The sequence below is a fragment of the Octopus bimaculoides genome, chromosome 23, assembly GCF_046866305.1.
Source record: "Octopus bimaculoides isolate indiv1 chromosome 23, ASM4686630v1, whole genome shotgun sequence".
Lineage (NCBI taxonomy): Eukaryota > Metazoa > Mollusca > Cephalopoda > Octopoda > Octopodidae > Octopus > Octopus bimaculoides.
In genome coordinates, this window is record NC_142950.1 from 22,709,300 (window position 1) to 22,736,893 (window position 27,594).

The following is a 27,594-nucleotide window of genomic DNA, read 5'->3' on the forward strand; positions in this document are numbered from 1 at the left end:
GAAGTTTTCATCAATTGTATTACAACTTTGTTTTTGCAAAACTAATCGTTAATTTTTCATGACTTTGTATTCTTGTAAACAGGTTCAACCAGAGTTTCTTACTGGGGCATAAATAGCATTTTTCAAAATACTGTCGGTTTCTGTAGCAAAACAATCAGATGTGCAGAGCAAAAAGGAATGGGCTTTTTTGAAATCAGTACCTTGAAATTGGTAAAAAAAAAAAGTTAAAATGTCTCATGAACAAGACTTTTTTTTTTCAGGCCAGTGTTGAAATATATCAGGGGGAACCCTTGCTACTTAACCCAAGGCATGCAACTTTAAAATGAAAGCCATATAATTGATGGTAAGGTATATATATCATCTTCCCAGCTGTCTCCATAAAAGAATAAGATTTTTTTAAATACTTTCATTTAAATATCATGGCAAACAGTGCATGCAGGAACTGCATCATGTATATATATGTAATGCACATAGAATCATGTACACATATATAAATTTAAGTGTATGGAAATGTAAAAAAAAAAAAAAAAAAAAAAAAATCTTTTGGTTTCTAATAGCAGGGGTTGGATTACACTAAATGTTAAAAACAAAAATCAGTTAATCCTTTAACTTAAAAAAAAAACAAAAAAACATCTAAAATAATGTTTGCTCTTAAGTTCTACTTTGGAATACACTGCAAAAAAAAAAAAAAAAAAAAAAAAAACACACACACACATACATACACACGTGTGTGTATTAAATGTTTTAGCACAGGTGTTTTGGTGCCATTTATTTAGGCTTCAGAAGTTTTCATGTTTCTCTCATTCTCTCCCTCATTCTCTCTGCTTTTGCAATGTTAGCATATTGCTCTGTGTGTATGAGGAATGGAAATGTGTTCACATGAGTTGGGTTCTAAATAAATAAATTGCAATGCCCCTACACACACACTCCTTTCTCTGAACTTGCCTCCGGTGCCAAAACAGCTTCAATATCCAGTCAGCTGTGCCGAATCTTCATCTAAAGAGCTGTGCCATTTATAAATGAAACAAGGACACATGTATAAATACATGCATACTCAAACGCATGTATGATCTTTTTTTTTTTTTACTGTGTTGAAGAGACAAGTTACCAATTTCTGCTACTTTGCATAGACAAGACACCATCAACCAACCATTGCAGAAGATGCACATCTACCATGCAGCAGGACAAGCCAGTCAATTTTTGTTGAAACCATACAGACAATAATGGTAGACCTGTTGCAGCTGGCTGGTGTTGGAAGCTGAAGAAAAAGACACAAAACATGTATCAACCTAAATGCATTAACATGCGTACAAATGAATGCATGCATTCTAATACATACGCTAGTGCAGAATTTCTGAAACTGGTCCCGGAGAACACCAGGGCCTGTGAAAATATTACAGGGTTCTGCCAGATAAAATGTTCTTTAAATAGAATTTAATAAAAATTGCATGGCACCTTGTTCAAGTGTGTTCTACAACAGCGCTAGACCAACCAAAGTTTTGTGAATGGATTTATAAATGGAAACTGAAAGAAGCCCATGTGTGTGAACATGTATGTCTTGCCAAGCTAATTCTTTTATTTTTTTTACTTATTTTACTCATTAGACTGCCACCATGCTGGAGCAACATCTTGAATTTTAGTAAAATGAATCAACCCCAAAACTTATTTATAAAGCCTGGTACTTATTCTATCAGTCTCTTTGTTGAACTGCAAAGTTATAAGGACATAAACACACCAACAGACACACACATATATATACACAATTATCTTTCAGTTTCTGTATAATATATCCACTCACAAGGCTTTTGTTGGCCCAAAAGCTATAACAGAAGACACTCACCCAAGGTGACACACAGTGGGACTGAACCTGTAACCATGTGGTTGGGAAGCAAATTTCTTACCACACAGCCACACCTGAACGAACATCATACAGAATAGAGTAAATTATACCTTTCCATAGAAAACTCTGCCCCATTGTAGTTTTGTTGGACGCATAAAAAGCATGGAAAAGGTAGACGTTAAGATGACAGTATGATTTTTATACAAACAGTTCCTAAAGCAACTAGGTTTCAAAGTTTTATTAAAATTAGAATGTTGGAAGTTATCCTTAGCATGTAGGCATAGATTCTGCAACTAAAGTTTAGAAGTTATTCTAGTCTGTTGCTAAACAGAAATACACTAATTCTGTTCTATTTACTATGAGTTTCATATTTTAAATTGAATTTAGCTGAAAATTTTAGAATTTAAATCTTAATATTTTGTGTTGAAATTATATTTGTTTTAAAGAATTTAAAATTATCTCTATATAAAATTATATATGTAAACATTGGTTGATTTCTCCCGTCATGTTTACATTGCAGAGAGAGACAACATAAGAGGTACATGATGAGTGCACATACTAGGCTTGGTGACAGGAAATGTGGCAAGAGAGGGAGTAAATAACAATAGTTATGGGAATAGTGATACAAATGAGAATTTTTTGTTTTATTTTAAGGCAAATATTTTTTCTTTTGAAAATTAATATTCATTCATTATCATTCAAGCACAAAGAATTTTGACAACAGTCAAATTATAATTATTGGTTTCAAATTTTAGTACAATGCCTGTTACTTCGGAGGAGGTGGTAAGTCGATTATACTGACCCAGTTCTCAACTGGTACTTATTTTATTGACCAGAATGGACGAAAGGCAAAGTTGACCTGGGCACAATCTGAACTCAGAACATGAAATGTCGCAAACCATTTTCTCTTTTGCATCTTTCATTATTTTCTCCAAGACTTTTTCCGGAGGTTTCTCCTTTCTTTGTTCCTTCCCATTCCTTGTCATACTTAACATCAATCTTTTTGCCTTTCCTCTTCCTCCTTCACTATTTTCTGTTTCTTTATCATTCACCTCATATTGCACCTTTCATCCAATTCTGCCACCTCGCCCCCTTATATGATTATTACCGTATTTCCTGACATTACTCACGGGGAACAAGTATACTTTTAAAGTTACCTGTCATATGATGAGTAGCAATATTTACAATACAAAATTAAATGAAAACGTTTGCTTGACATAATTACTTCCCTTAGATATTGTAACCTGTACTTTTTTCTTCAGTAATTTCACTACACACGTGCAAGACAGTCACACACAAACACTTGTACATACATCAACACACAAACTAAGACAGACCACTTTCTGTGATATGGTCAATTATTGGGAATTGACTATTCTAATAATAATTGCCAGATCAGATTGGAGCCTGGTACAGCCTCCTGGTTTGCCAGTCCTCAGTCAAACCTTCCAACCCATGCCAGCATGGAAAGCAAACATTAAACAATGATGATGACATTCAATTGCAAATTAAAAGCTGTGCTAGTGTTGTAAACATTATTGACCATACATACTCTATGTATTTTGCTTGTTTGCTGCGGTATAGTGCTTTGGGGATGACACCATTCATAACAGTGGATGTTAAAACCCCTTTTTCTATGACTTTCAGGTGTTTTAACACCCAGTACTATGAAGGAGGTGTCTCCAAAGTGCTATCCTGTAATGAACAAACAAGTAAAACGCATGCAATTTATGCAGTTGGTTTTACCTATGACATATGTGGGAAATTTTGTCTGTGGGTGTGTATGTGGAGTTGTTAGCTAACTCCCCCTACATCGTTTTATCGATTTTGATAAAACTTGACACGTGAGTAGAACTCATGTCTGGAAACCTCATGGCATACTCAGATTGTACTCAGACTTTACAATTTGAGTATTCATAACTGATTGGGTATTCCTAAAAACAAGATCCTGTGTAAGACAGTTTGGTATTCTGTGTAAATGCACAAAAACTGTTTTAAGGGTTACATACTTTGTATTGCTGTCATTAGGTTAGTGAAAAAATTATGAGAATGGAACCAAGGGATAAGCCCCGCTTTCCCGGGAATAACCAAGTACATCAGCTAGTGTATATATATATACATATATATAGTAATAATATTAGGGAACAAAAACTTATTCCAACCTTACAGGCAAAAATCGGTATAATATTACACCGGGTTTCGTAATATATAATATATATGTATATAACTAATTTAGAGACGAACCACCACTCTACAACTCAGTCAACTAAGAACCCATCCAAAACCAATCTGTGAGGCATATACTATATCAATATTTATCTAAGATTTTAATCTCAAATTTTAATAATATATAATATATCATATAAAGAAACATTCATCATAAAAATATTAATTTAAAAATCAAATAAATTATAAATAGGACAGCAAAAATTAATACAATAATATAATGTGTGAAAGTATGAATGTATAAAAGTCAACAAGGTTAAATCATTATGGAAGTAAATAATAGTAAAAAAATGTGTTAGTGTATAAAGTTAATAAAAGACGTAAGTCAATATTGTTTAGAAAATTAAAATTAGAAAACATGACTTATCTGCCGGCGAGTTACTGTAGATTAAACCAAAATGAGTATACTATAGAATTTATACTAAAAGGTCAAGTGATAAATATGGCGTCTATTACCCAGGGGTAAATGCGTATTATAATAACGAAAATATCGAAAGAGAAAATCTACCTAAAATAGAAAGTTTATTGAGGATTAAAAATACTAAAATTCTTAAAACTCAGATTTACGCAGAATAATAACTATACCACATACGAAGATTATATATTACGTAAATAATGCTATGAAACATTGTAAAAGACTGCTCATATTATCGTTGAATACTTTATAGTCAAAGGTAGTTATATGTTCTGATTTTGTATAATATTGTGATGATTAAAGTGTATTCTAAAGCTAATTTGATGTATTTAATGCTACTGATCATAACTATAAGTTGGTACCTTAATCTGGGTTTAAATAAATAAATTAGTTATCTAAACTTATTATATAAGTAATTTATGTCTGCATTTAACATGATGTTCATCGTGGGAGTTAATCAATTTTTTATTGGCTAATAATATCTCTTTAAATTTGTTAGTAAGTACATAATAAGCAGAATTGCAAACTATTTCCCATTTTAACTCGTATTCTATTCTTTTTGATTTACGTTCCCAAATGTATTTACTAAGGCCCATAGAGTTCATTAAATTTCTGTTCTTAAAAGAATTCATATGTTGAGCCACCCTGGATTTAATTTTATTGGAAGTTGATCCAATGTAAGTAGTATTTATGTTATCATTATTACTACAGTTATTATCCTTCAAAATCACTATACATTTATATACTATGTCCTCAACATTACATCTATTATTAAATTTACATTTAGTCTTATTGCTACAATTACAATCAATTGTATTTTGGACTCCAATGGAGGTATTACTTAATTTATTATTGTAAAACTTATTTAATTTAAATTTATTAAAGGATGAAATGATGTTGCCAACATTATTAGTGGTAGAGTAACCAACTCCATATTTATTGCTAGAATTCGACCTGAAGAGTGACTGATTTTGGGAGTAAAATCATTTCCCCATTCTAATGAACTTGGATAGAATTTGCTTATGATTTTATATAGTCCTATTTCAGTCATGAAACGCATGTAGTCTATGAACTAGCACTGACTTTTATACATTTATACTTTCACACATTATATTATTGTATTAATTTTTACTGTCCTATTCATAATTTATTCGATTTTTTAATTAATATTTTTATGATGAATGTTTCTTTATATGATATATTATATATATTATTAAAATTTTAGATTAAAATCTTAGATAAATATTGATATGGTATATGCCTCACAGCATGGTTTTGGATGGGTTCTTAGTTGACCAAGTTGTAGAGTGGTGGTTCATCTCTAAATTAGTTATATACATATATATATATATATATATATATACACACACAAACCTGGAACCAATAGATGTGATCTATGGTTAGAAGAATTTTACAGGATTTTAACATCTAAGGGTAATGTAATTGTAGACAGGAGCAAGCACTGAAATGCTTGCACATGAGGAAATTCACATTTGCCAAGTATCAATGAATAATAATCATTTAAACTATACAAGGTTTTGAAATGACGGACTGAGAATGATTATCCAATAAAAAATTGAAATAGAGATTGTTTGCATCTAACTTAACAGATAGCTCTACATTATACAACGCAGAGTTTATAAAAGAAAATCATTAAACGGCCATACTGAGGGATATCAAGTTAAGACCCTGAAGAGACTGCACTGTTTTATAGTAGGGTTGCAATTGCAACAATTACTAATGGGTGTAATTTAAACGTGTTGGTCTTAAAAGGCGATATATAATTATGAAATTAAAGGTAAGGCAATTGCTACTTCAGAGTAATCATTTTTGATATTGTCATAGACAAAGGTCTTTTAACACCCAGTGCTAGAAAGGGAACAATAAACTCCCTTGCTCACAACACATGGACACAGACCATGTGTAGGTAGCCAGCTGGAAAAGAGGTTTTCCTGGGGTTAAAAAGTAGTAACATCATCCTACATAGGACTGCCATGTAGACTTTATATATATATATAATTTGACTGTGGCCATGCTAAAGCACCATCTTTAGTCGAACAAAGCCTAGTACTTATTCTAATGGTCTCTTTTGCTGAACCTCTGAGTTACAGGGACAAACTAAAATCGGTTGTCAAGCAATGGTGCAGGGACAAACACAGACCCACAAATACGTATGGGCTTCTTTCAGTTTCCATCTACCAAATCCACTCGCAAGGCTTTGGTCGGCCTGAAGCTATAGCAGAAGACACTTGCCCAAGGTTCCACGCAGTGGAACTGAACTCTGAACCATATGGTTGGGAAGCAAGCTTCTTACCACACATCCACTCCTGTGCCATATTCTTTTATTCTTTTAGTTGTTTCAGTCATCTGACTGTGGTCATACTAGAGCACTGCCTATATATTATTTTATGTTATAATAAAAACCACAAATCTTGTTAAATACAGCTACCCAGGGTTTTCTGATTGAAATAATAATTTATTTTATTTTTCGAGTTGAGAACAAGACCGTTTGTCAGTTGGCTTTTTTTATTATTTCAACCAGGAAGCACCAGGTAGCTGTATTTAAACAAGATTGGTGGATTTTATTGTAACTTATCTTTACTCTCTTAGCTGATTGAGTGTTTTCTATTAGCTGAAGCCTTACCACATCATCATCATTTAGCATCTATTGTCCATGCTGGCATGGGTTGGACAGTTTAACCAGAGCTGGCAAGCTGATTTGGCACAGTTTCTATGGCTTGATGCCCTTCTTAACACCAACCACTGAGAGTGTAATGGGTGCTTTTACGTGCCATTTGCATGATACCAGTATCTGCCACAACAGCTTGGTGGGTTTTCTCAAGCACAAAATGACAAAGGTCTCAGTCGTTGCCTCCATGAGGCCCAACACTCAAAAGGTGCTTTTTATGTGCCACCAGCATCAGCCACAACTATAATTTCACTTGACTTGACGAATCTTCTCAAGCACAGCATATCACCAATGGTCTCAGTCACTAGTCATTGCTTCTGTGCTTCACCACCACATCCCATGTCTTCCTGGGTCTACCGCTACCACAGGTTCTCTCAACAGTTAGAGATCGGCACTTCTTTACACAGCTGTCCTCATCCATATGCATCACATATCAGCACAGTCGTCTCTCTTGCACACCACATCTGATGCCTCTTATGCCCAACTTTTCTCTCAAGATGCTTAAACATTACACACACACAAACACGAGTATCTTTCAGTTTCCATCTGTCAAATCCAGAACAAAAAAAAGCCTTTGGTTGGCCTGAACCCGAAACTATGTAGTTTGGAAGCAAACTTCTTAATCACACAGCTGTGTGGAAAAACAGTGGGAAGAGAAGGCATTTGCTTACGGTCAATACTCAGCTTCTTGAGAATTTCCTTTGTCTCCGGTTGTTTAGCCATAACTTCAATGAGGTCAGTGGCAGCAACTTGAGGCAGGCGGATGTTATGATAAAGATAGATGTGCCTATTGAATGTCGCATACACAAAGCATGGAACGTTACTCTGTGGGTTGATAGCATAGAAACCTGCAATAAACAAACAAATGGTGTCATGAATAGGTAGTCAAGTATCTTGCTCAATGGCTTAACAACACAATATTCAACAAGGATTTTAAACTACAACAACAGAGAGTAGAGCAAATAGACTCAGCCTTTATACTGCTATCATTAGTAATAATTGGTTGTTTAACTTTGGTTTTCATGCTCGCATGGTATATAGGGGAAAGGAACATTTGGACGTAGGATTCTTATCTTTTTAAAATTCACTTGTCCATGCTTGCAGGAGTCAGATGGAATTTGTTGAAGGGTTTTCTGTGGCTGGATGCCCTTCCTGTTGCCAACCCTCACTTGTTTTCAAACAAAGTAATATTTACTCCATGACTAGATGCGTTTCCAAAGAAGTGACACATACACATGCTGGGTTTCTTTCAGGTTTCATCAACCAAACCTACTCACAAGGTTTTGGTTGATGGAAATGGAAACTAGAGCAGAAGGCACGAGAATGTGACTATCGTTAACTCAGATAGCTGGTCCATCTGTTGGGTCTACATTAGGAAACCTCCTCCTATGCATTCTCCATATTTAGCAGCCTCTCAGAATGGCCCGCTTCTTTTGCAGAATCGCTAAGTGCAAGTGTACCATCATCCATCTGAACATACTTCTCTCCTTCAGCATCACAGTCTTCTCTGACACACACTCTTTGAATCTGGAACAGCTAATGCCTCAGATACTCACATCACAGAACATTGGAAAACTTCTTCCTTTTTGCTTCTCCTCTAACTCTACCTGTTGCCTAGCTTCCCTTCTAGCTATTTGGTATAGTTTTCTGCTACTAATACTCTTCCAGTCCTGTTTTTTCATTTATGATATGGAGGGGCTGGTACAGGATGGCCAGCAATGCAGAGTACTGGTGGACCTGGTCAGCTCTATGCAGGATGTCTCTGTGACCACTAACTTGGGATGACCACGGCCCCATCAAGCAAGCAATATTTAGTTCCAAGCCAACCACATGGTTGTAAAGCAGTCACAAATGTAATATGAAAAATGTCACCATGTCCCACTAAATTTGGTTGGGACTTTGCTCCTGCCACAAATTTGGTATTTGTCCCCCAGTAAGTTATCCCACAAGCATTTCCAGTTGTTCACTACATTATACATCACTATCTCCTTCTTCTCATCACATACTTCAATTAGGATGTCTCTAAATTTCTGACTATTCAAAGGACCCTTAAGCTTCCAAATCTTCCTTTTCCAAACTGGTTGATTTTTGGAATCTTTCTGGCCCAAAATCTGAAGTTACTACTTTTATAATTCACTGGTTCAATGTTGATGGGTACAAGTATGCTTATCCACATAAAAAATAAGCAGCCTTGCAGCATGAGGATGCAAACATAAGCAATAATCAAAGCATTTTGGGTGATTGTTGGGAAATGTCTTTGCAATCTGAACAGAATAATTATTGACACTTGTTATAATAGATAAATTTGTGATAAGTGCAACATAGTTCACATTTAGGATACTGTATTGTCCTAGATAAATGAATTAGGGATAAGCAAGGACAGATGTATTTATTCTAGGAATGCTTGATGAGATGAGAAGTAAACTCTATGCTATCAGGTCTTGAACTCGCAACACTAGCAATACATCAATCATTCACAGATCAATGTGTTATTTATCGATAAGAGACATACAAATAGTGAAATTTACCAGCAGCAAAGGCAGCAACGTTTTCTTCAAACTGGAATCGAACAGCTTCCCGATCATGGTTCACAATATATGTTTGACCGTCCCATGAACAGCAGACCACTTCTTCAGTTCCATCACCTGTAACATCCAGTTTACTGAGAGAGAACAACTGGTGATCCACCTGTAAACTCCACTGGGGTTTGTTCTGGTCAAATAACATTAAAGAACCTAAAGAAGAAAAAAAAAATACATATATAAAACACATGGTTGTGCAGTTAACCTTTTTGTTACTATAGTTCTGTTAAAATAAACTGTCTTTCTTTCAATTAATTTTCTAAATAACAAAAAATTTAGTATAATAGCATTCAGATAACTCCATCAAAGGAAATGCTTATTTTATCCATTGTTTTGAATTAATCATTTAATATCTTGTGGCTTTGCAATTTTGATGATGTTACTCTATATTCTTAGAATGACATTGTTAGGTGGGTGTGAGAGGCCTGGTCTGTTTAGTTTGAACCTAAAACAAGCAGAATATTTGGGCCAGGATAGGACCAGTTTAAATGCTAAAGGCTTAAGATGGTGTTTGGAACATACATTTTGATGGAAGGGTTTAATTTAAATCATTTTAAAACAAGTTGGTTTCATAGAACCAGGGCCAGTCCCAGGAGGGGTCGGTAAAAGAAAGGTCTTTTATCTTTTACTCGTTTCAGTCATTGGACTGCGGCAATGCTAGGACACAACTTAGAAGGATTTTAGTCAAACAAATTGACACCAGAACATATTTTCTAAGCCTAGTGCTTAAGCTATCGGTCTCTTTTTGCCAAACCGCTAATTTACATGGACATAAACACTGGTTGTCAAGCAGTGATGAGGGGGACAAAACACTAAGACACAAACAGATACATATATAAACATATATAACAAGCTTCTTTCAGCTTCCTTCTACCAAATCTACTCACAAGGCTTTGGTTGGCCCAAGGCTATAGTAAAAGACATTTGCCCAAGATGCCACACAGTGGGACTGAACCAGGAACCAGGTAGTTGGAAAGCAAGCTTTCTTATCACACAGCCATGCCTGTGTCTATAAAGTGAAGAAGTTTGCTTCACAGCCATGTGGGTTGGGTAGAAAACCCTCACCCAAGAAGTTGTGGATTTCTCAGGCAAATGTCTTCCACCATAACCCCAAGCCAACCAATGCCTTGTGAGGGAATTTAGTAGATGGAAACTGTTAAAGAGTTTGTGTATTTGCAAAACAACATTCTAGACAAACATCTAGATCTGGCCTCTCACACCTAGCCTACATTGTTTGTCATTCTAAAAATAATCACATCATCAAAAAGATGAAGCTACAAGATAATGAAAGATAAATCCAAAACAATGTGAATAAATAAGCATTACATTTGACAGAATGATCTGAATACTAAAAGGTTAAATAAATTTAACCGTTTAGTATTTAAATCAGCCATATCAGACCAAAATATTCTGTTTTATGTTCAAACCAGCCAGATCTGGCTTCTCATGTCTACCCTACAATGTTATTCTAAAAATAAACAATTACATCAAAAAGCTACAAGATGATACATGATTAATTCAAAACAATGTGAATATATAAGTATTACATTTGACATGCCAGTACCGCCTTTGTGCGGGTGACATGTAAAAGCACCCACTACACTCTCTGAGTGGTTGGCGGTAGGAAGGGCATCCAGCTGTAGAAACTCTGCCAAAACAGATTGGAGCCTGGTGTTGTCATCTGGTTTCACCAGTCCTCAGTCAAATCGTCCAACCCATGCTAGCATAGAAAGCGACGTTAAACGAGGATGATGATGATGATGAAAGTAATCTAAATGCATGGAACACTTAGGTCTGCTCAGTCAAGGCTGGCTTGGAGCTAAATATACTTGGTTGTTTCATGTTCTTGCTTGATGGGCCTGGGGTCATCCCAAGTTAGTGGTCCCAGAAATGTCATCATGCATAGTGCCAACCACATCCACCATTGCTTTTCATTACTGGCGGTCCCATACCAGCCCCTCTGCATCCTCCAAGGTAACATCAAGACTCTGGAGATCTTCCCCAATCACGTCCAGCCATCTGGTGCAGCTGCAGCATCAAATGATCAAACAGGAAATGGAGGATATGTCCATACCAGCACATACAACGGATAACTGAGGTAGGAGGCTGCAGGATGATGCCTGCACACACGCACACAGTTCTTTATTGGAAACGTGATGGTTCCATCCGATGTTCTTGATGGTTCTCAGTGCTCTGCTATCAAACTCTTGGCCCCTCTGGCAAAGAGGAGCTAAATATAAACAACAACAACAAATTACTTATTTACAAGCATAAATCTCAAAGTTACATACCATTCAGTGTTGATAAGGCAAAGTAAGTGCCTTTGGAGACTTCTCCGAACTTTGATGGACATATACCACCCAACATTTCAGTGTAGACATTCATATTTCCAGTCTGGGATGTGCCAAGTGATTGATAGATCACATCTTTACTACAAATAAAACATTTTTTAAATATGTATAAATTTTAAACAGTCATCATTGTTTAGTGTACACTTTTCCAATGCCTACATGGGTCAGACAGAATTTGTTGAGGCAGATTTTCTATGGCTGGATACCCTTCCTGTCACCAACCCTCACCTGTTTCCAAGTAAGGTAACATTTTCTCAAGGCAAGACATTTGCACCGACACCTGGAAACAAATGGCTCCGTTTGTATCACAGTGGCACTCTTTCACAACTATCATGTGATGTCAAGACTGGACATTAACACTCTACTGTCCATGTTTGGCTTCTTTCAGTTTCCTTTTACCATATCCACTCACATGTGGAGACACATGGCTTAGTGGTTAGGGTGTTGGACTCGTGATCAAGAGATTGCTGTGTTGATTCCTGGACCAAGTGATACATTGTGTTCTTGAGCAAATTACTTCATTTTAAGTTGCTCCAGTCAACTCAGCAAAAATGAATAATCTTGTGACAGACTGGCATCCCATTCAGGGAGGAATATATATGCCAGAGAAACATGAAAACTGGCTCTATGCTTCTTATAGGGTAATGTGAACAAACCATATCCATTCTCAAGGCTTTGGTTGGCCCAGGGATATAGTACAAAGACGCTTGCCCAAGGTGCTATGCAGTGCAACTGACCCCAGGATCACATGGTTGGAAAGTGTTCCCAAATGTAATGTGAAAAATTTTTTTTGCTTGTTCTATTAATTTTTTTTTTTGTAATATTATCTTACTTGGAAACCAGCAAGGGTTGGTAATCAGGAAGAGTATCTACCTCAACAAATTCCATCCAAACCAGAGGCCATGGAAAGTGGATATTAAAATCATAAACAAAGCCATGCATATAATGCCAATCAACAGCAGGGAAAGTGGAGGCAACGACGATTGGTTAATGTGTATTACTTGAACACAAGAGCAGGCTTCAGGAAAGGCATCTAGTTGTAGGATATTATGTTTCATCCAACTAGTACCAACATAGTATAAGGACATGTAAAGACTCTCTCTCTCTCTCTCTCTGATACATTTTTTCCTAATAAAGATCTACTCACATTCTTTCATGAGGATTACTTGTGAGGTTGGTGTTGGGCTGCAGGTAAAGGCGGGCATAAGTGCCACCAGGCTGTGCCACTAGCAGTTCTGGCTGGTTGTCTACGGACATGTTCACTGTGATGGAACCAATCTGAAGAAAGTAAAGATGTTTAAAAGAAATTTTTTTAAAAGTCTTTTAAAGATAAGGTAAAAAGATACAAATTCCTGAAAATAGGTAGGTCTAATGTGATTGTAGAGATGCTTGAACAGAGGTGTTGATGTATGCTGCATACAAGAGGTAAGGTGGAGATGAGCTTCAACCAGGGTCCTCACTGGCAAGGCACATAAGTATAAAATCTTCTGGGAAGCCGACAGTGACAGAGTAGGGGGTGTAGGCATACTCCTCACAGAGAAATGGGTGGATATGGTCATAGAGGGCTTAAGCTCAGGCTAGTCTTGCAGAATAGTATAGCTACAATTATCTCTGCCCACACCGCACAAGCGGACCTTCCAAATGATCAGAAGGACCACTTTTATGATATCTTTCTACAGGCTATCTCAAAGATGAGTGGCGATGACCTCATCTTTGTGGCTGGAGATTTTAATGGGCATGTCGGACAGCAATCTGGTTTCTTCCATGGTGTTCATGGAGGCCATGGAAATGGTTTCCAAAACGAAGAGGGAACAAGGCAATTGGAGTTCTGTGATGCAAATAACCTATCAATCTGCAACACCAACTTCAGGAAGCCAACCAGCCACCTGATAACCTATCATATTGATTTCATCCTCACCAGACAGTGAGATGCATGGTTCCTCTTAAATTCTTAAATACAAAGACGCTCCCTGGTGAAGAATGTACCCCGCAGCATTGACTAGTCAATAGTGAATTTAGACTTGAGACCAGAAGGATACCAAGAAGCAGACCAATCCAAAAAAGAAGGATTTGGAAGCTTAAGAACCCTTCACATGGTCAGACATTTAGGGATATCCACATAGAGAAATTTGATGAGAGGGAAGAGGAGCTACAGACTTGTGGCATAGAGGGTAACTGGAAATTACCCTCTATGCCACTGAGCTTACTGAGCACCTTTACAGACTTAGGGTAACGTGGTGGTGGGATAATACTGTAGAAAGGGTCATTAGAGCAAAGAAACAGGCCTGGAAAACCTGGAAGAGTGGGGGCAGCAGGGAACGGTACTAGATAGCCAGACGGGAGGCTAGTAGACAGGTATATATAGCCATGAGTGGTTGGCATTAGGAAGGACATCCAGCTGTAGAAACCTTGCCAGATCAGATTGGAGCCTGGTGCATCCTCCTGGCTTGCCAGTCCCCAGTCAAACTGTCCAACCCATGCCAGCATGGAAAACAGACATTAAACGATGATGATAGGAAAACCATAAACAAATGAGAAGGGGGAGAGAAGGATGGAGAGGAAGAGAAAAGCAAGAAAAAAAAAGAGAAAAGAGGAAAAGCTATTTCATTAAATTGTAAACTAGCATTCCATTGGTTACGATGATGAGGGTCCCAGTTGATGCAATCAACAGAACAGCATGCTTTTGAAGTGGCCGAGCACTCCACAGACACACGTACCCTTAACGTAGTTCTCAGAGAGATTCAGCATAACACAGAATGTGACAGAGCTGGCCCTTTGAATTACAGGTACAATTCATTTTTGCTATGCAAGTGGACTGGAGCAATATGAAATAAAAGGTCTTGCTCAAGGTCAAAACACGACACCCGGAATTGAATGCTGACCTTGAGATCATGAACCGAATCAGCCACATATGCCTTCACAGTTGAAAAATGGTAAAAGAAAGAAGAAAGGCCAGGGTGGAATCTGTTCTGGAAAGTTAGACATAAAGAATATACTGACCTGTCCATTTAGCTGCCATTTACCAATTTGCTCCAAACGTCCAGCCGAATCATCTACTGTATCTGTTTCCCTCCATCGAAACAGTCGCACAGTACGATCAGAATAACCAACAGCCACTTCAATACGTCCATCTGAATCTGCAACATAACAGAGACATAAAATTAACATGCAGCAACACATATAGGCACTAGTATGGTTGTGTGGAAAGAAGTTTGCTTCCCAACCACATGATTTCAAGTTCAATCCTGTTGTGTGACATTTTGGCCAAGTGCCTTCTACCATACCCTCAATCCCCTTGTTGACCACAAGCCTTGCAAGTAGATTCGATAGACAGAAAAAGAAAGAAGTCCATCACACACACACATATATGGGTGGGTGTGTGTGTGTGTGTGTGTGTGATTGGGAAGCAAACTCCATACCACACCTTATATATATACATTATATATAATTATATATATATTAGAGAGAGAGAGAGAGAAATGCAATTGACAATCTAACAATTTATTTACATTATAATATAATATTTATTACTTTTGATCAAACTGCAAACATCTCCACTTTTAGATCCACACATTCAGTTGCCAACCGATAATAATGGAAAATCGGTGGACAACGGAGTGCGTGGATCTAATAGTGGAGATGTGAGCATTTTGATCAACTGTTATGTTATTATATTATAATGTAAATAAATTGTTAGATTGTCAATTGTTTTTCTCTAATTCATTATTTGTAATTAGTATTTATACCCCTATTTCTGTGGTATCCGACTGCTGTACCATTGGACGTTTTAGAACCCTTAGAAGGGATTGCTTTTTCCTTCGTTTGTTTTATATATATATATATATTGGTGTTAGGAAGGGCATCCAGCTGTAGAAACTCTGCCAAATCAGATTGGAGCCTGGTGTAGCCATCTGGTTTCACCAGTCCTCAGTCAAATCATCCAACCCATGCTAGCATGGAAAGCGGACATTAAACAATGATGATGACGATGATGATATATATATATAACACACACAAGAGAGAGAGGGATAAAATACGCACATACGTGTGATCAGATATGGCTGCATGGTTAAGGAGTTCACTCTCAACTAGATTATTTCAGGTTCAATTCCAATGTGGAACATCTTGAGCAAGTGCTTTTTTTTTTTTTTTTACTATAGATCTGAGATAACTAAAGCCTTGTGAGGAATTTAACAGGCAGATCTATGTGCATGCATGCGTTTTTGCTTACATTTGCTGCAATCACTCTGCTGATATTGCCCTTGAACGGGTCATCCACTGCCTTTGCACATTGGAAGACATGAAGTAAGATGTGAAATAAGAGAGTGTGTATGTGAAAGATAGATACACAGGCAGAGTGATGTCACCATAGTAACTAATGATACTTTCATTATGTAACAGTCTACTATTAAAAGAAGGTACATGCATGAATTAAATATTTTTACCGGCAGCATAGCAATGGGTAAAGACTTAGTAGATATTATACATGCCCCCTTGTTTTATAGGAAAGGGTTAAACGCCATCCTACCCACTACAGAAGGGTCAGACATACTCACCAACATCAGCCAGCAACATTAATTTACTATTGGCAGGGAGATATTCAGTAAACGTTGGCTTTAAGAAGCTTCTGGAATTTTCATCACTTTCAAAACTACTCTGAAATTAAAAAAAAACAAATTTGTTTTTGTTCTTACATATTTATTAATTTGTTATTGTTCTTACATATAAATTAATTTGTTATTGTTCTTACATATATATATAAATTTGTTATTGTTCTTACATATAAATTATTTTGTTATTGTTCTTACATATATATTATTTTGTTATTGTTCTTACATATATTATTTTGTTATTGTTCTTACATATATATATTAATTTGTCATTGTTCTTACATATAAATTTGTTATTGTTCTTACATATAAATTTGTTATTGTTCTTACATATAAATTTGTTATTGTTCTTACATATAAATTTGTTATTGTTCTTACATATAAATTTGTTATTGTTCTTACATATATATTATTTTGTTATTGTTCTTACATATATATTATTTTGTTATTGTTCTTACATATATATTATTTTGTTATTGTTCTTACATATATATTATTTTGTTATTGTTCTTACATATATATTATTTTGTTATTGTTCTTACATATATATTATTTTGTTATTGTTCTTAACTATATATTATTTTGTTATTGTTCTTACATATAAATTTGTTATTGTTCTTACATATATTATTTTGTTATTGTTCTTACATATATATTATTTTGTTATTGTTCTTACATATATATTATTTTGTTATTGTTCTTACATATATATTAATTTGTCATTGTTCTTACATATAAATTTGTCATTGTTCTTACATATATATATTAATTTGTCATTGTTCTTACATATATATTAATTTCTGAATGTAAGAACAATAACAAAATAATATATATGTAAGAACAATAACAAAATAATATATATGTAAGAACAATAACAAATTAATGTTGACAGACATGCAGAAACATACAAGCAGTGCTGGTGCGTTTACATCCCTATAACTTAGCAGTTCAGCATAAGAGATCAATAGAATACTAGGGTCAAGAAATAAGTCCTAGGGTTGATTTGTTTGACTAAAAACACTTCAAGGTGGTGCTCCAGCATGGCCACAGTCAAATGACTAAAACAAGTAGAAAAGTAAAAGAATGGCTTTCACAAAAAAAGTGTTAAATGGAGGGGAGTGGCCAAAGTAGTAATGGTAAGAAGTCAATGAGGGCTTTGGAAAAAACCCCGACAAGAGTGGCTGTGTGGTTAAGCTTGCAACCCAACCATGCAGTCTTGGGTTCAATCACACAGCACAGTATCTTAAGCAAGTGCCTTCTACTATAGCCTTGAGTTGACCTAAGTCTTATGAGTGAATTTGGTAGATGGGACTGAAAGAAGCCCAACTGATAAAAGGCAGTGCTCCAGCATGGCTGCAGTCAAATGACTGAAACAAATAAAAGAATAAAGAGTGTGTGTGTGTGTGTTTCAAATTTTGTCTTACCTGCTCAACTACGGAAAAACGGATGCTAAATGATGATGGTGATGATCCAAGAATTACTAGCAGAGAAAGGATAAGCAGTCAAAGAAAATAACACTGCCATGTAACAGGTAGCTTCTATATGAAATATCCAAGAATTAAACAAGGCTGTCAGAAATGCCAAGGGGTAAAATAATCCAAAGGACTCACCTCTGTTGATTCCACTTCAACATCAAATATATAGCACCAGCCCTTGGCAGTTAAACAAACCAAGGAATTCTGAAATTAGTAAAAGAAAAAAAAAATGGTTTCAAATTTTAGCACAAAGCCAGCAATCTTAAGTGGTTTGTCAATCACATTAACCTCAGTGGTCAACATGTACTTATTGTATCAAACCTGAAAGGATTAACCCTCCAGCATTCAAATTATTCTGCCTAATGTAATGCCTATTTATTCACTTTATTTTGAATTAATCATGCATTATCTTGTAGCTTCAAGATTTCAGTGATGTAATTATTTATTTTTAGAATGACATTGTAAGGGGGGTGTGAAAAGCCAGATCTGGCTGGTTTAAGGAACCTCAGCAGAATTTAAACTCAGCTAGTAAGAGTAATCCTGCAACAGACCAGTGCCCTGTCCCAAGAGGAATATATACACCAAAGAAACCGGTCCTATGCTTCTTATGGAGTAATGTGGACGGGAAGAAATACAACGAAGCATTTTGCCTGACACATTAACAATTATATATTAGTGACAGAGGCAGGATTAATATTGAGAGGTAGTATTTATTCCCACTTGTCGCTGGCAAGGAGACAAGTGGCTGTTATCTCTAGCAGTTGAGCATCTATCATTGACAAGACCAAGGAAGGTCAAAATCTGATGGCCTCAGCACTGGAGGTGGCAGGGATTTATCTCCCTGCTAACAATATAAACAAGAGTGCATTTTGCACCAAGAACCAAATGAGAGTTTCTCTCATGGTAATTGCAGTACAGATTGTTCTAAAAGAACATCCACTTTTAAGTGGGGGTTAAAAAACAATCACATCATCAAAGCTACAAGAGTATGCATGATTAAATTAAAACAATGTGCATAAATAAGCATTACATTTTTATCAGAGTAATTTGAATGCTAAAGAGTTAAGCTGTCTGGAATGAAAACATGAAATTTAGATGGAAGAAGCCTTTAGTTTCGATCACTTTAAACCAGGAGGAAATATCAAGCAAGTTGGAACTAAGAAAGTTAAAGGCCGATCTAGGTTAAAAACAACATTATGTATCTTTATTGTGTAACTTCATATACGTACCTTACCACAATTACGAATGTCACCCACTTTTACACAGGTTATCTATGAAAAAAAAAAAAAAAAAAAAAAAAAAAAAAAAAAAAATCAGAAAGTAATACAAAAACAGCTCAATCCTAAATAATCAGTTTCTTAAACTGGAATCAGGATGAAGAGGTTAAGAGGGAGTCATTGTATGTGACTGTGTCAAAACAAATGAAGATAAGATGAGGAAGGCAGAGCATTGGATTAAGTGAAGTAATTAGTGCAAGATCTAAGGGAGTAGGTGATGGACGAGGAAGTAAATGACATCACCACCATCAAAATCATCCTCCTTTAATGTCAGTTTTCCATGCTGGCATGAGCTGGATAGTTTGACCAGAGATGGCAAGATGGAGAGCTGCACCAGGCTCCAGTCTGATTTGACTTGGTTTCTACAGCTGGATGCCCTTCCTAATGCCAACCACTTTACAGTGTGTGATGGGTGCTTTTTACATGACACTGGCATGGGAGGCTTTCTATGCAGCACGGGCTCTCTTTATGTGACAATGGCATGGCCACTCCTTGCATGATGCCAGCATGGGCACTCTTTATGTGGCACCAACACAGGGCACTTGCAAGGCAAAAACCCCTTTCAGCTGGGAGAGAATTAACAATTCTGCTGTGGTGGACAGGGCTTCTTGAGTACAGCAAGGTACCAGAAGATATATTTTTTTTTAACCCCCAAAGTTTTATGATTTCTACAACTCTGTTGCTTTTACAATCAACAAGAACAAAAACATCACTTACCATTCCTAAATCTGAACATTTTTTCCAGGGGCTCGACTTTTTACCTTTAAATATGGACAAACTGCCTTCAATATTACCCACAGCCAATTCATTTCCCTAAAACAAAAATTACTATCAATGATTTCTAACAGACACAAGGTCACATATTTTACAGGAAAATACATTTGATGACATCAACCTCAATGTATGACTGGTACTTTATCTTTTTCTCTTTATCAATATCCAGAGTTTACCTTGGTGCAATTTGAAATTCAATTTATACTGACAACTAGAAAGCATGAAGTATTTCGCTAGAAGCCTCTATAAATTCTATCACATGGCAGTTTATTACCAATTATTTACAACTTGGTTACTTGACCTACAAGAGACAACAGCCAAATCTCCTTCAAATAACATCCGTAACAAAACGGAAAGAGCACAGATGAATGTGTGTGTGTGTGCATGCGCATATAAAAGCTTGTTTCTGCATTTTTGTTTCATTAGTATAGAGCAGGGACTGTTAAAGTGGTGAATATTGAACACTGAAAGGTTAAATAAGGCTATCTAAAATGTCAATAAACACCTGAAACAACTGAGGATTAAGAATGTTGAATTATTTAAACTGAACCTAGAAGAATGTGGGTAAGACTCCCTATTTTCCAGCCAAAAATCAATACAGTAACTAACATTTACTAAACATGTTTCATGTTAAATATTCTATTTCGATATAAAGAACACTGAAATCTGTGATAAATACTTATTCTATCAAACAAAAGAATGTTACTATGAACGACAGATACCGAGATAGTTCAAAGCTTATAGTTCTTGGACTAGGTATCATAGTCACAGTCATCAAGGAACTGATGTTAGCTGATCATTATGTGTTGTGGTCACCATCTGTCCATTGTTTTTAAGTTGTCACAGCACACTGGTCTGCTGCTGGTTCTGCTACTGTCTGCTGACAGTTGTCTTGTGTCTGATCCACTTTCTTGCTATCTGCCAGTAGTGGCTCAAATGTGCTGAGTGGTGGTATAGCTCAGAAAAAGTGTGTCAAAAATGAAATTGTCACATATGGTTTCACACAAAAGTGAATGCTTAGATTTTTAAAAATGATAAAAGTTTTGCTGACCCTGCCCCCTGATACAGAATAATAGTCAATTCCTGCTATCATATTCATGATAGACTATGTTCTCTATCAGAGAGAGATAAAGCAGAGGGAGAGAGAGAGAGAAAGGAAATCTCAACAGGAACTTCAATGTCCAAAACTAAAATCATTAAACTATATTAAAAGGAGAGAGAAGGAGAAGAACAGAGTGATAGAGAGATAAAGTAAAGAGGAAAATAAAGCAGAAGATAGAGAGATAAAGCATAGGGAGAAAGTAGATAAAGTGATAGAAATTAAGTAGATCTAAACAATATTCTAATTTGTTTGTGGGGAAATGATTATTTAACATTTATAAAAACAGTACATGGGCAACAATATAAGATCAATTGCTCCATGTTAATGGCAACAGAAGAAAATATTCACCTACAGAGGCATTTTTTTAAGGATAAACATTTAGAATCAGGTGAGCTCTAGACATGCAAATTTATGATTAAGGCTTTCCAGTCATGACCATTCCAACTATTTCAAGCAGTATGGCCAAGATTGTTATCTGAGTTTTTCTTTCAAAAAAAAAAAAAAAAAAAAAAAAAAAAAAATGGAGTTTAGCTGCTATTACTAGCGAGGCGAACGACCATGTAAAGACCTCATTGGCTTGTCACACTTCTGTTTCATATTGACTCAGTGGTGGTTCTCTCCTCTTTCTAATAGGGCAAGAAAAAGTAAAACAAATAATTAGAATGATTTTAGAGAAAGAATACTTGATAAAATACCAGTGTTTTACCTACTAAAATATAGAAAAAGGTCCAAGGAATGTGTTGGTGTACAATGGCAAAAATTATAGTGACAGCCAGATAAGACTAGCTATCCCTAACTTCATGTAAAAGGAAAAGGTTAAGGTTAAGAAATTGGGTGGCATTTGTTTTAGTATTCTTGTGTTTCAGACAAGGGAAATTACAATTCTAAAAACATTTTCCCCAAGACATTCAATTTCTGAATTTTTATCTCTTATAATTCCAGGCCAACACAGCAAGTTACGAAGTTTCATCAATGAACAAGTACGACATTTCAAAAGTTATTGCGCTTCCATCAACACCACATCCAACCTATCAACTATCCATGAACACACTGAAAAATCCGTATAAACCCATTTTTATCTTAGACCACATTGTTTACATAGACGTAATAATTTACAAAACGTCGTAACTTGCTGTGCTGGCTCTAAATTCTATAGAAAATGTGCAGAGGTAAACCATTAAGCAAAAAAAGCACATGCTTAGGGCATCAAGGGACAGGACCACAGAAATGGTAAATGGTTTATGGCACAAAAGAAATCACTTTAAACTTGCAAAAATAATATTCAGGATGCCATTATCTCTACTAAGTATAGATGCAGATGTGTTACCTCAGATTACTTTTGAGGATCTGATCAAAGACTTTGTGATTCAAAAACATAGGAGGAAACTTTTCAAATATAAAATGGAAGTATACAAAAATAGACATTATTTTACCTATTACTGTTTTCTTTCGTTTTGAAAAATAAAAATTTATTTTATGGTTTGTTATTGTTTATATTTTGAATTACATAATCTTTTATGGGGGCACCAAAATCATTTAAGTGCTTAGGGCCTCGATGGGTCTTAATGCAGGCATGCTCTTAACACAAGGCAAGAACACAATATTGACTTGTAAACCTGTAATATACTTGGTAGTATATTATGGTTGCAAAACGAAATACTGTGTCCCTGCCAGCAATTAATATCTAAATAGTTAGGTTAAAATACTTTTATGAATTTGTTTCACAAGATTCTTGATGTGAAACCATGTGTTAAAACAGATGTTATATTTCGGGACGGTCATTTTCTTTTCCAAATAAATACATGCACTATATATTCGTTCCTCACTCGTTTATTATTGTTCTTATCTTATGTCCCATTGTCCAGAAATCTTTCGTCACATATGTGACCTCTTCAGTGACTCCACCATGTCTCCTGTTCTGATGAAAGATTTCCAGTCAGTGGACATCTAATAAAATAAGAATAATAAACGAGTGAAGAACAAATATACATAGTGTGTGTGTGTGTGTTTATTTGGTAAGAAAAACAATGACAATCCCGAAATATAACAATGTAAGTAAAAGTAATTGTGAATATATTGTTATATAGAATGGGTAACAGGACCTAATTACATTTATTTGGTAATCTTTCAGTATAAGGTGCTTAAAAAAGTAAATAAAAAATAAAGGGGAAATAAATAAGTCAACTTACTGTTAACGTAGAGTGGCCATAGCTACTAAGAAGTGACAAAAAGTCTTTATCTTTGGTACAGAATCCCTCCATATAAACTCGTGTAAATATGAAACGAATAAATTGTCTGACGTTCCAAATTGACGTCGTAACTTTCTTTTTACCCACATCCATATATTCTCCACATTTTGTGTATGGACGTCTTTATTTGTTGGATCTACTAAGTTCTGATGCAGAACCACTTGTGAGTGTACATACCATTATTTAGGTATGAGAACCTAATTATTTCCCTTTTAATCTTTATTTTATTTTTAAAAACCCTATACTGAAAGATTAACCAAAAAATAAAGTATGTTTAAAAATGGTCAAAGACAGAGAGTCGTTACTAAAAACCATTCCTCCTACCTATGCTCACCTTGAAGTCAGTGTGTCGGTATTTGTAAAATAGGGATGTAGTGGAATCACCAAAATGTGGTGGAGTAATGTTGTATGTTTGTGTTATCGTGTCAGGGTGCGATAGGCATGTGTTTGCCTGTGAAATAACAAAGTGATAACTATGTTCAACTATAACACATTTTATTTGCTGCATTGAACTCTGGTGTTAGTAAATATTCTTCACCACTACATTAAATTTTGGCAACTTACTTCGAGTTGCTAGGAAAAATGGAACCAAGGTACATATGTTGAGTTGATGTATCCGAAGACTAAATATGTTCGTGCGTGTGTGTGTTTGTTCTTTCATCTTCGGTAGTTCTCTCTCTCATTAGCGTGGCACGGCAAATCTCTGTGTGATCGTCGCGGAGCACTGGGTCAGTCTGTGTCGAATCACAGTCTCCGTCTCTCCCTCCTCCCTGCTAAATTCTCCAATTTATAAAAATCAGGGGCAGCTAGAAGGATGGACATGCTGCAGCAGGTTTAGTACCTAAGTAGGTCAGTCGCTGTCCAGTTGAACTTCGCTTGACATCTATGAGGTTATAAGGTCGAGGGGAGGCTATCCACCATTTTTTTGACAGGACAAAGTAAACCTGATTTCGCGCCTGTTGCTCACAGTAAATCCGACGAGGGAGAATTCTTAGATTCGGATTCGAATCTGAGCTTGGAGAAGGGAAATGTTAGTTTTTACAGGGACATTGCAGTAATTTACAAGGTTCATGGGACCAAAAGTCTCCTCGATGTTAACAACATATACTCGTACGTGTGTGTGTGTATACGCACTGATATCTGGGGCTATAGAAATTTTTCAAAACCTGAAGATTTATAGGATGATGGTTAAAACAACCTTGCTACCAAATAGGTAACCAGTCAAAATTTTGTCTAAATTAAAACGAGATAGAGGCATACATATCAAATTTGATATCATGCAGGAGGACTGTAAAATATAGCTACAAAAATTACGAATTCAATTCCTTAAATAGATGAGTTAACAGAAATAACTTAAGTAGGAATGAATTGACAAAGTTGAAGATGGCTAAAACGAATGTCTTGAACATTCACAAGATCAGAGTTTTTCTCTCATAACTTTTAGGAAAATGGGGTTTTTTCAATGAAATTTTATAGAAATACCTTTGAAACGGCATACATTATGATCATAAAGTAATTTGTGGGGAAAATCTTTCCCAAAGGGTGGGGAGAGGACTTCGAAAAATTCACAAGATCCAAGTTTTTCCTCATAACTGTATATATATATATATATATAATCTTCAAATTTAGAGGGTAAAAAAAGTAAATAAAAATATTCAAGGGAAATAACTGAACGACTTACCAGTATTATCCGTTTTCTTTTAGCTGTTTATAAATAAATCACACGTGTTTTTTTTGGGGGGGGGGGTTCTAAAACAGCATGCGACGGGGGAGAGAACTTTGTCGATGGAAATGATAATGAAATTCAACAGATATTTATTCAAGGGTCAGCATGCAGTTCTAGAAATTCACCTACTCAACATTATACACTTCAGCAATGGCAGCCAAAAAATAAACAAATGTTTTCTTTCTTTTGGGATTGAATTCCGCCATAGAAATTCATGTAGATAAGATGAAAATAATTCATCCGATGTCCCTGGCTAAGAGAACACTCATCTACAAAGTGTTTTTGCATTATATCTTTGCACCAGCAGTAGATATGCAACACCAGATTGTCGAGTGGAATATGGCTCCTTTCAAAGAATGAACTGTAACGAAGATTTCTTTTTTTTTTTTTTAGTGTTTACAGTACTATTCTTTTCCATCAACTCTGTCACCACGTGTAACAAGTTCGCATGGTACTAGACAATCGTCGCAGGTAAACTTATTCCTAATAAGCCGACGGCGTGCACACCATTCCAACACTTTGTGTCTTGAACTGCTGCATAACTCACTAATATTCCAATATTCCTCTAATATTAATTCACAAGTGAGTATTTCATTTTCAGGAACAATAAGTTGTTGTGCAGCCGGTCTTCCACGAGGCATTTTCGATCTCTCAGCCGGTACTATGATATTCAATGACGTATGTGATTTATATATAAACAGTTAACTTCAATCAAATCACGTGTGTGATTTATTTGACCTTCGAACATTGGGCCTTACCGAGGCGATGACTACTGACCGAGACCTTTGGAAATGTGCTGTGCGTGAGAAGACCCGGCAAGCCAAGTGAGATCGTTGCCAGTGCCCCCGGACTGGCTCTAGTGCGGGTGGCACATAAGATGCACCATCTTGAGCGTGGCCGTTGCCAGTACCGCCTGACTGGCCTTCGTAGGATTTTCGAGCGAGATCGTTGCCAGTGCCCCTGGACTGGCACATAAAAGACACCATTTCGAGCGTGGTCGTTGCCAGTACCGCCTGACTGGCCTTCGTGCCGGTGGTATGTAAAAGCACCCACTACACTCTCTGAGTGGTTGGCGTTAGGAAGGGCATCCAGCTGTAGAAACCTGCCAAATTAGATTGGAGCCTGGTGTTGCCATCTGGTTTCACCAGTCCTCAGTCAAATCGTCCAACCCATGCTAGCATGGAAAGCGGACGTTAAACGATGATGAGAGTAGTACGGATAATACTGGTAAGACGTTCAGTTACTTCCCTTGAATATTTTTTTTTACACCCCTAAACTTGAAGATTACCTAAATCAGTACTAGGCTTACAAGGTATAAGTCCTGAGGTAGATTTGTTCGACTAAAGGCGGTGCTCCAGCATGGCTGCAGTCAAATGACAAACAAATTTTTAAAAAAAGGGATTAATGATATATTATGTACGTGTGGGTATATATGTGTGTGTGTGTGATGTGCGTCAGTGTAAAACTGTGCGAGCTTACCAAACTTTTTTTCATACGAAATTTCTATATAATCTGAAAAGTATTCGTAGAAAATTTCATTAAAGAAATATCCATTTGGTGCGAAATATTGACTTAACGATACAAGGGACCCAACAATATCCTCTGTGAATTCTACAGGATGTCCATAAAGTCTGGGTAAATGGGGATTAACACATACTTTAAGAAATTATTATTTCTTATATTTAATTGTTTATATTATGATTTTATTTACTCCATGTACCCTGACCTTGTGGACACCCTGTAGATTGTTTTTAATCTAGTTTTTTTCACAAAATTTAGTATATTTGTTCAATCTATTGTGATATATGATAGAAACAATTATAAAACAATAGACTAAACATGTTTAAGGCGTACGCAAGTTTCGTAATTTCATTCTTTTTTTTCTTTTTTTTTTTTTTTTGGAGTTTGAGCCCCTTATATCGTTAAGTCAATATTTCGGGACCCTTGTATGCCACTAGTACCATCCATTTTACTGAAATTTCAGAATAAACAAAGTCGGTGGGATACACTTTGTATGTTTGCAAATCTAAAATTAATTATAATAAAAAGAGACAGATGAATAAAAAATAAATATGGCTTTCTTACCCCGTCGTTGTCCACATCCCCTAGGGCGAGAGCATCGTTCAATAAATTTTTAGAAAAATCCAGTTCTATCCGATCAACAAATGAAACAGCCCTCATTATTAGGGACCAGACAGGAAAAGAAAACTTGTTACCTTTATACCGGTGTACGGTAGGCGTTACTTAAACGGTGATAACCGAATAATGTTCGTCAAAA

At 36.0% G+C, this 27,594-nt stretch overlaps 1 protein-coding gene across 3 annotated transcripts; it reads right to left on the bottom strand.

The window, feature by feature from the left end:
- LOC106877257 (KICSTOR complex protein ITFG2) lies at window positions 1-27,594 on the bottom strand. Of its 3 annotated transcripts, XM_089340607.1 has the most exons (12): window positions 27,402-27,547; window positions 23,168-23,288; window positions 20,183-20,278; window positions 19,418-19,459; window positions 18,324-18,392; window positions 16,660-16,759; window positions 15,104-15,240; window positions 13,251-13,381; window positions 12,044-12,183; window positions 9,699-9,905; window positions 7,842-8,018; window positions 1-1,258 (listed from the first exon to the last, which is right to left on the bottom strand). In XM_089340607.1, the coding sequence occupies exons 3-12, from the start codon at window positions 20,183-20,185 to the stop codon at window positions 1,194-1,196; spliced, it is 1,071 nt and encodes a 356-aa protein (XP_089196733.1). In that variant the 5' UTR covers window positions 20,186-20,278; window positions 23,168-23,288; window positions 27,402-27,547; the 3' UTR covers window positions 1-1,193. The 3 variants fall into 3 exon arrangements, with proteins under 3 accessions (XP_089196733.1, XP_014781607.1, XP_052831968.1); XM_014926121.3 differs by lacking the exon at window positions 23,168-23,288 and having other exon boundaries at window positions 27,402-27,594; XM_052976008.2 differs by lacking the exons at window positions 1-1,258; window positions 23,168-23,288 and adding an exon at window positions 4,305-4,447 and having other exon boundaries at window positions 27,402-27,594.